At 40.7% G+C, this 12,034-nt stretch overlaps 1 protein-coding gene across 2 annotated transcripts; it reads right to left on the bottom strand.

The window, feature by feature from the left end:
* On the bottom strand, positions 11,009-12,034 carry LOC109851543 (photosystem II reaction center W protein, chloroplastic). 2 transcript variants are annotated; one of them, XM_020421734.1, is made up of 2 exons: positions 11,633-12,034; positions 11,009-11,407 (listed from the first exon to the last, which is right to left on the bottom strand). In XM_020421734.1, the coding sequence occupies exons 1-2, from the start codon at positions 11,883-11,885 to the stop codon at positions 11,085-11,087; spliced, it is 576 nt and encodes a 191-aa protein (XP_020277323.1). In that variant the 5' UTR covers positions 11,886-12,034; the 3' UTR covers positions 11,009-11,084. The 2 variants fall into 2 exon arrangements, with proteins under 2 accessions (XP_020277323.1, XP_020277324.1); XM_020421735.1 differs by having other exon boundaries at positions 11,556-11,808.

Here is a 12,034-nt window from a genome sequence, read left to right as displayed (position 1 = left end):
TGACGTTCGGTCTTCAGAGAATATGGCTGATCCTTTAACTAAAGGTCTGAAAAAGGACATAGTCGAAAGGACGTCTGCTACAATGGGTCTCAAAGTTTTGTGAGTCTTACAAATACTTATCATGTTCATCCAATTATTAGTTCAAAGCTTACGCTACTAATAATAAAGATAACTGGTTCAAAAGTCAAGTAAGATTTGTAAAGTTTGGTGAATCTTACAAATACGTACCATTTCGTCAAGTTATTAATTCAAAGCTTACGCTACTAATGACAAGATGATTGGTTCAAAAGTCAAGTAAGATTTATAAGGAAATCCTATCATATAAAGAGGTTGGCTGTTAAGCCTTAATGGGTCCAAAGCATTTCAGATGCGGGATGTTGGATAGGTAACATGCCTAAAGGACTCACCGATAATCCTATCATGTAAAGGGGTTGGCTGTTAAGCCTTAATGGGTCCAAAGCATTTCGGATGCGGGGTGTTAGATAGGAAACATACCTAAAGGACTCACCTAGAATCCTATCATGAGAGAGGATGGCTCTTAAGCCTTAATGAGTTCAAAGCATTTCGGATGCGGGATGTTTGATAGGAAACATACCTGAAGAACTCACCTATGCTTAGGTGGAGATTTGGCCGTCTCCTATGGTGTCTTATAGAAAGATACCTAGAGCCCTAGCAGAAACCAGGACTTTCACGGGGCCATAAATGTGCAAAGGCGAAGGCTAGTATGGTTCAAAGTGAAAACTACCACAGATGAGTTTGATCTTGTGTGATCACTGGATTTTAGACATGTGTTGGTTCAAGTCTCTACGATACCATGCATATATCTTCTATTCAGTTGGTCTAAAGGAGATTCAAGTCCTTGCGACATCTACCTTATGCACAACGATTAAAACGACGTTACCATAACACGACACTAGTTTAAAAACTTGTGGGGGATTGTTGGATTTTTTTTTTTTTTGGTCAAAACTGCTTTCCAAAATGAGTTTTCAAACTATATATATATTAACTACAAGTACTTTTCATAAATGCTTAGTAGCCTAGTGGAAAGTTTATGTTTTGCTGTTTCAAAAGGTTCCTTGTTCGAGGCTTGCCAATGGGAAGCCGAGAAGTGTTTTATTTAAATTAATTCCTCATAAGTATTAGTGGGTCATAGGTCGTGGGCCGTGGACCGTGGGCCAATGTGCCGGGATTGGGGCTAATTGGGTGGAGGCGCTAAGTGGCGCTTTGTTAGGCGCACTTTGTACTTCGCACAGAGGCATCAGGGGCTGCTTCGCAGCATGTGGACAAGGTACGTATTCGCACGAGGGTGACCCTAGCATTCTCGTAGTTTGACCAGGTTCGCTCGTTCGACGAAGTTTATCTGTCATACAAGGTTCATCTGTTTGACGATGTTCGTTCGTTCGACGAGGTTCGTCTGTCATACGAGGTTCGCTTATTGACGAGGTTCGTCTGTCATACGAGGTTCGCCTGTTTGATGAGGTTCGCTCGATCGACGAGGTTCATATGTCATACGAGGTTCGCCTGTTTGACTATGCTCGCTCGTTCGACGAGGTTCATCTGTCATACGAGGTTCGCTTGTTTGACGACGTTCGTTTGTCAAACGAGGTTCGTCTGATTTGCTGAGACGTGACCCTCGTGTTTCGTAGCAACACGTCCATTGATTGCCTTGTATTCAGCAGTTACCGCATGCAGCAGTTACAACAGCATTAAGGGCAATTTAATGCATTGATGTTACAATCTTAATTGTCATTAAGAGTTATAACAGTCACATTAATTGTTAATGACTCTTGAGCTAACCTTAGAGGCCTATAAATAGTGCCCTTGGGTAACTCTAGGTTGAAGTCAAAAACTCTCTCGTGAGTGTGGAATACGAACGTCGGTATACCCACGCGAGCTTGGAATATGAACGTCAGATTGATGTTGTTGTTGTGCTGCTGCTGCAAAACTGTGCTCGCAGGAACCCTGAAAGTGAAAGGTTTTGAACCGAAAGGTTCTGAGATCTAGGAGATTTTTTGCCTTGACTGAAAGGTCTTACGGATCGAGGAGATCTTGATAGTACTGGGTTGGTGCACACCAGAGTATTGTACTACTGTTCCTAGAAGCAGTTTGGCCTTGGGATCCTTACACCGGAGTATGTCAAATATTGCTTTAAGCATAGCGTTTCACAAACTCATAGCAGTTAATTAAAAATTTTAAAATAATAGCACATCATCCTTCACTGTTCAATTTCAGATTTAACCTTAATTTCCAACAGTAAGTTATCATGGGAATCCATTCCACAGAAAATCCCAAAGACATAATTAGAATCCAATACCACAATCCCAGACGATTGTCGTGTGGTGAAAATGTCTGTTGAATCAGTTTAATTTGAATAATAAAAATATTTGTTCTTCTTCTCTTCCATCATATTAGTATTCATCCCATGCTAAGCACAACATCCTTTCAGATTATTTTTGTGCGTAATTTTTTTCCATCTTATTTTTGTCATGATAAATTTATATTAAATATACTTGAAGTTCATCATATATAACCAATGAGGATATTATTTTGTCACGATAAATTTATCTTAAACATACTTGAAATCCATCATATATAATCAATGAGGATATGCAGATAGGTGTTTGTTTGCAATTCATCATATACTTGAAGTCCATATTTAAACATAGAAACATAAATAATTAAAACTCTTACACAGATAGTTAAATCTCTTGCTTATCCCTTCAAGTAATGTATATAGTTGTGAAGTTCAACATTATGGATTTGTTAATCATTTAACTTGGCATTTAACCTGACAACTGTGATATATGATCTGATATATGCTCCTGTAAATATGTAGAAATTTTTGAATAAAACATTAAATGTTTTACATATACAGATAAAAAAGATCAAATCTATTGCAAATTACATTTAACAAAAGTATCAAAATTAAGTTTCAAGATACATCTTAAACTTTTGCATAATTACAACTACATAATATTGATTAAAGATGTAAAGGGCCAATAGCACTTATTTACTCTACAATATCAACACTTAAATTTGATATCTTGAAGTTCAAATTTGCCCAAATAATACCATAAAGTTTCATGAATTTTATCTTTAATATCCTCAGTTATACCACCTTTTAAACTTTTTATTTAAAAGACCTCACATTTGGACCTCTACATCCCCAAAATTCCATCCATGCCCCTATCTTCCTTCTTTAGTCAACTAAAAGCACTAAAATTTGGCATTGAATTGTAACAAAACAACCCCTGCTTAATAATTTTGACAATAAAATTCGATGTGAATGCCCTAAACTGAAAGCAAGAATGAACATGAAATGTTTTCTGAAAAAATTTATACTTCTAGGTGAAAACTTGTCTAAATCTCAAGGTATTAAAGTGCAATTAACCCTAAAAAATATTTAAATTTAATAAAACAAAATAGAAAAATCCCTCACCACAGACGGCAAACTCCCCTCTGTATTATATCCTGCACAACAAATTCCAAAAATGAAAACAAATTAGTGGTTCCAAAAATAATGAAAACAACATCCCAACTCCCTCTAACCAGATCTCCGCTCGATCTCACGTACTAGATCTAAACAAACCCTAGGGTTAGGGTTTCAAAACAAGAACTAACCATTAGGGAACCGATTGTGGAGTCCAAGGAGCACCGATCTCGTGCCGATGAGAGAGAGGAAGACGATGACCGGAACGATGACAGAGAAGCAAGTCCACCGCCGCTTCACTGTCGGAGGATGACCGGAAGCGGTGCTATGACTCTTCATTCGATTATGGATTTCCATGCACAAACTAAAATCAAGGCTGGGGCAAGAGGAAAGGACGAATATGATGCCCCTATCTCTTTGTTAACTGTAGCAGAGGCTGATGAAGAAAAAGAAGCGATTTTTACAAAGATCGGTTGAATAAACCTAGATTTTGCGAGAAATTACCTTTTGATTAAAAGAAAACTATCACATAAATCTACCTTGTTTTTGTCAGCATCGTAGATGTTGTCGAGATCGAAGCCATCACTATCGTCGTTGTCGCCCCTGCCAGTTTCAAGGGTGAAGTCGGAGTCGAAGGTGGCATCCTCATCGCCTCGCTGGTAGGGTTTGAACTATTACGCGCAGTGGAAATTTTAGCAGCATCTCGGCGACACAACAAGAGAGTCAGATCGCAATAGGAATTCTTGTTTCACCAAGGAAATAAGAACCTTGAGTAAAATATCTCAACAAAGTGGGATATTAGCTCTTCCTCTCATCGGTTCTAGGACTGACCTGTCGAGGGAACCTAAATAAGCTATTACAAATCATACAAATAGCGAGACAACCAATTTTACGTGGTTCGGCAAATTGACTACGTCCACGTGGCAAGGAGTGGGGAGATCTACTATTAGAGGGAGAGAATACAACTAGAGTTTACAATCACAAAAGTTAAACGCTCACACAAACTCTCAAATCTCTCACAAAGGAGATGCCAAAAACCCTTTAAAAAAACCACAAAAGGACTACACAAAAATCCTCCTCAGCCAAAAAAATTAACCACAACCAAAACTCCCACAGCCACCTTTTGCATTCTCACCCTCTGCATGCGCCTTAACCTAGAATAAAACTAGGTATATATATAGGTTGCACTTGATTGGCCCCGTCATGAACGTGGTGGTCCCCACGACGTAACCTCCCACACGGAAACGAGGCCGCGTTCACAAATAAAGCGTTCACACAACGCGTTCAACTCTTCATAGGTGGCCCCACACATCACGTGTTCACAATTCTCCACCTCGGCGAAGTTTTTCCAAAACTGAGCCGACATCAAAGCAACCAAATGTCCTACTTGTTGTCTCTAGTACACCGTGAAGTTAATTCATGATAACGGACTCAATCCACAACAAGTCGAGACCAACCAAATGAGAATGCGAACAAACTCCAAACATCGGTATCTACTCACCAAATCGGCTACATCATAAATGACTGCCTATGTATCCTCTTGCCCAATGAATCAAGCTTTCACGTAGCTCACCCAAATGGCCGCCAACGGCCTCAACAATCATGAACATGTAACAAGTTTTGACAATGATCAAACTTATTACTCGGAACCACCTTAGTGAGCATATTCGCCGGATTATCCTTCGTGTGGACTTTCACAATCTCCACACTGCCATCTTCAAGAACATCCTGAATGAAGTGATAACGAACATCAATGTGCTTCATTCTCGCATGAAAAACCTAATTTTTTACCAAAAAAATAGCACTCATGCTATCACAATGAATGGTGACAGACCGCTATGATATACCAAGTTCCTCTAAAAGTCCTCTAAGCCAAATAACCTCCTTCACAGCCTTCGTAATCGCCATATACTCTGCCTCTGTTGTAGACAAAGACACCATTGACTGTAAGGTGCATCTCCAACACACTAGTGCACGGGTCAAAGTAAACACATACCCCGTCGTAGACCGGTGCTTATCCAAATCCCGGCATAATCCGAATTAACATAGTCAATGAATAGCTACCCACCTGTAGTGTCCCGCTGATAAACCAAACCAACATTGAGCGTACCTCGAATGTACCTCAAAATCCATCTCACAGCATCCCAATGACCCACTTCTGGATTGTGCATGTATCTCGAAATCATGTTCACTGCCTGTGATAAATCTGGTCGCGTACATACCATCACGTACATCAAGCTCCCAACCGTGCTTGCAAATAGAGTCTTCTACATCAACTCTCAATCTTCAACTGTCTTCGGTGAAAGATCAGCTAAAAGCTCCAAATGGGCTCCCAATGGTACACTAACTGGCTTCGTATCCATGCTAACATAAAATCGTTATAGAACCTGTGTCAAACAAATTCTTTCCTTCTTCTTATCTCTGCCAATCTCCATCCATAAAAAGCACTTTACCTCACCCAAATCCTCTATCTCAAACTCCTTTGAAAGTTGTGTCTTCAACTCATCTATAGCAGATCTGGAAATAGAGGCAACCAACATGTCATTGACATAAAGTAACAAATAGATATACGCACCTCCCTTTAACTTACGAAAATATATGTAAGGATCAAACTAGCTCCGAGTGTACGAATGACCAATCATAAAAACCATCGAAACGCCTATACCACTATCGAGGAGACTGTTTCAAACCGTATAGCGATTTCTTCAATCTGCAAACTAATTTTTCTTTCCCTGTAGCTCGGAATCCCAATGGCTGAGTCATATATATTTCTTTATCAAAATCACCATGAAGAAATGTCGTCTTCACATCCAACTGATCTAACTCTAAATCATACTGTGCCACCAAAGCTAGTAAAATCCGAATCAAAAAATGCTTTACCAACGGAGAGAAAACCTCATTATAATCTATTCCTTCCTTCTGTGCATAGCCCTTCGCAACCAACCTAGCCTTGAACCTCAATGGAGTGCCTTCAATGCCATCCTTCTTCGTGTATACCCACTTACAACCAATTACCTTCCTCCCCTTTGAAAGCTCAACAAGCTCCCATGTATCATTCTTATGAAGAGACTTCATCTCCTCCTGCATAGCTACCTGCCATGAATCAGCCTCTGAACTCTGCTCAACCTCTCTGAATATAGTAGGCACTATCTCATCGATACTCTCCACCGGAAGTGCATACGCAACTGTGTCGGCATACCGTGGTGTCATCCGTATGTCTCTCCTCTGTCTCTGAACCGTAATAGAATCCTGAACCTGATCCGTCGGTCTCTGATCCTACACATCAGTACCCGTATCCTCCGTGTCATTGTCGTGCTCGCCTGGCGTCACCTCAGTCGGCACTCTAATTAATACTGCACCATCTGGACACTGTGGAGTTGCATCGATCTCTACCACCTATGATATCTCATCTGTCGGGTCTCTCTCCACCTGATGAGAGCTAGGAAGCTTCAAGATAGAAGCCTCATCAAATGTAACGTCCCTACTCAGCATAATCTTTCTATCAACTGGATCTCATAGCTTGTATCCCTTGACACCACGTTTGAATCCTACAAATATAGTCTTCCTAGCTCGAGGTTCTAATTTATTTATTCTCACATGATAAAATATAGGGCACACGAATACTTTGAGCTAGTCATAGTCGTGTGCTGGCTCTCCCGACCACATCTCCATAAGGGTCTTCCTCTCAATCGCAGATGGAGGCAACCTATTAATAAGGTGGGTCGCATATGTAAGTGCCTCAGCCCAAAAGATCTTCTCCAAACCACTCTATGATAATAAATATCGGACCTTCTCCAGCAAAGACCGATTTAGCCTCTCTGCCACCCTATTCTGCTATGGTGTATGACTAATCGTGAAGTGCCTCTCTATACCCTCGTCTCGACATAGCTGTAGAAAGGGGTCTGAAGTATATTTACCACCGTTATCAGATCGTAACGTCTTGACCTTTCTCCCAGTCTGTAGTTTCAATCTCTTCTTCTACTCCACAAACAAATCTAGGACTTCACTCTTATTCATCGTGGTGTACACCTAACATCGCCTAGAATAGTCATCAACGAACGTGACGAACCAATGTCGACCACCAAGTGATGCAGTCTTGGAATAGTCATCAACGAACGTGACGAACCAATGTCGACCACCAAGTGATGCAGTCTTGGTAGGACCCCAAACATCTGTGTGCACGTAGCCAATGTCGACCACCAAGTGATGCAGTCTTGGTAGGACCCCAAACATCTGTGTGCACGTAGTCCAGGATGTCCCTTATCTTATAAATAGTCATCCTAAACTTCACCTTCGTCTTCTTGTCAAGAACACAGTGCTCACAGAATTTTACTTTACCACTCCTTGCTCCCTTCAATAGCCCCTGCTTGCATAGCGCCTGTAGTAACTTCTCAGCTGTGTGCCCTAACCTGTAATGCCAAAGTCTGCTCATGTCCGCCTCTGAAATAGCTGAAGCAACCTGGCCAATCTTGGTACTCCCCTTCAAATAGTATAAATTCCGACTGTGAACTCCCTTCATCACAGCTAAAGATCTCTTAGTAACCTTTGCTACAGCGTCCTCAAAGGTTACCTTGAATCCCTTCGCCTCCAAAGCTCCAACTGAGATAAGATTCTTCTTTAGTTGAGGAACAAATCTCACCTCCTTCAATTCACGAACTATTCCATCATGCATCCGGATCTGCATAGTACCTATCCCACAAATACCACAGGACTGATCATTTCCCATGACTACAACTCCCCCATCGAGCTTCTCAAAAGATGCAAACCAATCTCGCCTAGGGGTCACATGATAGGTAGCGCCGGAATCAAGCATCCAATCTAATGTATCCAAGTGGTTCACCTCCGGAGTAATCAATAGAGAAAAGCTCGAATCATCGGAATCATCGCCTTTCTTAATATTCACCTTATTAGCCTTCGGGCCCTTTTTCTTGCTATTCTCCTTATCCTTGAGCTTCGGGCAATCTCTTTTCCAATGTCCCTGCTCCTTGCAGAATGCACATTGGTTCTTTCCTAGCTGGTGACGACCTCTTGACTTTGACCTTCCTCTATTATCACCTTTCGGATATAGGCTTCTACCTCTCGTCGATAAGGCCTCGCCTGAAGTACTAGCACGGGAAGTTTCTTTGTCCTTCCTCCTCAAATCATAATTCGTCAATGTATTAGTAACTTCACTATAGCTGATAGAAGATCTTCCATTCAACTAAGTGAGTATAAAGGTGTCATACTCCTCATCCGGTAAGGAGCCCAATAAGATAATAGCCTTGTACTCATCCGAAATCTTCTCATCAACATTCGCCAAGTCCGACAACAACTTCATATAGTTGTTCACATGAGCCGCAAGCGAGGTACCTCTGGACATCTGGAATCTGAATAACCTACGCAGCAAATGCAATATATTCTTAACACTCTTCGTAAGGTACTTATTGTTGAGAATTTCTCACATCTTCATCACAGACGTCACCTCAATCACATCATACTTTAGTTCCTGTTCCAAACAGGACCTGATCACCCTATAAGCGTTCCCATTTATCTTTTCTCATATCACCTCTTCATATTTTGGCGGTCTCTCGTGAACCATGATGGTCTCCTCTAAGTTCTGAGCATTGAGCGCATCCTGTACGTCGCTCATCCAATAACCAAAGTTGATTTTACCGTCATATTTCACCATACTAATTTTGGTGTTCTGAAAACCAACTTGAACTGTACTCGCCATCGACTTGTTGCTTTCACCTTCTTCTCTCATTGCAAACTAACTCTAAGTTGTAGAGAAAAAATCAAACTTTGATAGATATTAAGAATTATCCAACTGAACCCTAGAACGGATTCCAAATAGATCTCCTGTCCACACGAGGAAAGCAAAATCTCCAACGGTAACTCCTAATGCTATCTCCACCGAAGCCTAGAACTCCAAGAACCAAGCTTCACACAAGAATCTTCCTCCACCTAATTCCAAAAACCCTAGATCTAAAATTTGGGCTCTGATACCACTTGTTGCGCGCAGCGAAAATTTCGGCAGCACCTCGACAGCACAACAAGAGAGTTAGATCGCAATAGGAATTCTCGTTTCACCAATGAAACAAGAACCTTAAGCAAAATATCTCAAAAAAGTGGGATATCAGCTCTTCCTCTCATCAGTTCTAGGACTGACTGTCGAGGGAACCTAAATAAGCTATTGCAAATCACACAAATAGCGAGACAACCAATTTACGTGGTTCGATAAATTGCCTACGTTCACGGGGCAAGGAGGGGGGATCTACTATTAGATGGAGAGAATACAACTAGGGTTTACAATCACACAAGTTAAACTCTCACACAAACTCTCAAATCTCTCACAAAGGAGATGCAAAAAACCCTCTCAAAAAAAACCACAAAAGGACTGCACAAAAATTCTCCTCAGCCAAAAGAATTAACCACAGCCAAAACTCCCACAGCCGCCTTTTGCGCTCTCACCCTCTACCTGCGCCTTAACCTAGAACAAAACTAGGTATATATATAGGTTGCACTTGATTGGCCCCTTCATGAACGTAGTGGCCCCCACGACGTAACCTCCCACGTTGAAACTAGGCCGCGTTCACAAATAACGCGTTCACACAACGCATGGTGCACTGTTCACATGAACTTGCGCATTGAGACGAACTTCCATTGAGAGAGGGGGAAGAGGGTTTATGGTTTGTTTGATGGAAAAGGAAAGGGGAGGAAACGGAGAAACTTCTGGGGAAGTTATTTAGTGGAGAAACTTCTAGGTTTACAGGGGAATCTCGAGAGGGGGGCTTTTTGAATTTTAAAATCGATTAGGAGGAAGAACGTGCGTAGTAGGAGAGGGATGCAATAGGAGAGAGATTGCGTAGTAGGAGAGGGATGCAATAGGAGAGAGATGCGGGAAGGGAGGCGGTAGAAGAGAGGGGAAATAATAACGTGGCTCATTTTGAGGGGATGACATGGCTCCTTTTGATTGATCCACTTATGATTTACTGTTCATCAGAACTTTTTTGTTGTTCTCCGTTAGTTTATAAGTAGTAGATTGTGCCTCCTAATTTGTCTTAGATTCTATTGGTAAGAATTTTTATTATTATTTAAGAACTCATCAAGTAAGAATTTAATTACAAATTAAGAATATTTACTAAACGTATTTACTAAAAAATTCTTTTTGTAGATAAATCTAATGAAATTTCTTAGTTGTTCGAATTAAATAAATGATTAGGATCTAGTCCATTAATACGATTAATTAAATAGTTTATGTATTATATCTTAATTAGTGAATAAATAAAATTATTTCTTAAATTTTAAATAATAAATAGATTATCCTCGATGAAGTAGGATAAGGTGATGATTCATTTATCAATGTGAATGGTAAGAGAAATGTAAAATTCCTGAAGGAAAGTGAAGATTCAAGGAAGAATTTTCAATTAAACCAAAAGTAGTAAGTATTACGATGATTTATAAGTATAAATCTCTTTGCTCTCCAAGTTTTTCCTGCTCGTCCAAATAGAGAGAGAGCTAACTAATAAGAGTGTCTAAAAAATTCCTCATTTTCTCAAAAATAGAAAGAAAATATTTTTTTTATTGAATAAAAGCGAATAAGGCAAGGCATTTTAAAATTTACTTGGCAGTTATCTGCTTTTCTTCATTCTTTTTCTAATACAAACTGAATTTCTTAAAGGGAAAGACCAGAGTCCTCATCCTCATCCAGATCAGATGTGTACACAAAATAAAGGGACCAAATGAGTCCGAACACACCAAGAAGTATCCACGCCAATAAATTGTTGCTAATGCCGAGCGTCAGACCTGTTCCTTCCGTGCTCATTCGCTCGTCGACCAGGGCCAGAACCGCATCAGGGGTGCTCATTACGCTACTCGCCGCAAGCACAAGCGACGAGGTCATGGCAGCAGTTGAGGCTCGTTGGGTGTCACGTCGGTGTGGCTTCTTCTCTGGTGAGCATCTCATTGTTGCTATCCTCGTTGCAGTTTGAGGCACACCTATTAAGTCAGAGGGAATAAAGGACGAAACCACAATCAAGTTTAACTTCAGCTTTCAGCTTTTCTTGATTAACATGTCCTTAGAATTGGTCCTTAAAAGATGTATTTATAATTTTCATGAAACGCGTATAGAATTCTAATGGCTTACAGCAAAAGAAAATAGCCGAATGTTGCAATGAACTGACACGAAATTTCTTTAAATCACTAAGAAGTTGCGATGGGTACCAAGAACTTGCGGCGAGGTGACGGGAATCGCCGCCTTGGAAGCGAGCACAGCGCGGGCAATAGCTGAAGAGGGGCAACATGCTGTGGCCATTATTCTTGGCTCAGAGAGGAAATAGAAAGCAGCAAAGAAGCAGACAGGAAGAGCGAAATATGAAGATGAAAACAAGCTTACATGTTCGACTGTTGCAATATTGGAAGTTTCATCGGTGTGACTCAGTGGCTGGCCCTCTTCGGAAACCTCATCCTCTCCCATCCAACCAATAACTTCCACGTGCACGTATCTATCCTTATCATGGAGAGTTGATGCTATTCTACTCAAGGAACCATTTTAGGAGATTTAGTACGCCGAAGGGTTTATGCAATAAAAGCAGCAAAACAAACAGAGACTTCTATCACTAACAG

Source organism: Asparagus officinalis, chromosome 8 (genome assembly GCF_001876935.1).
Source record: "Asparagus officinalis chromosome 8, Aspof.V1, whole genome shotgun sequence".
Classification (NCBI taxonomy): Eukaryota; Viridiplantae; Streptophyta; class Magnoliopsida; order Asparagales; family Asparagaceae; genus Asparagus; species Asparagus officinalis.
The sequence above is the reverse complement of the archived record's forward strand: the minus strand, read 5'-3'. Positions and strand labels throughout refer to the sequence as shown.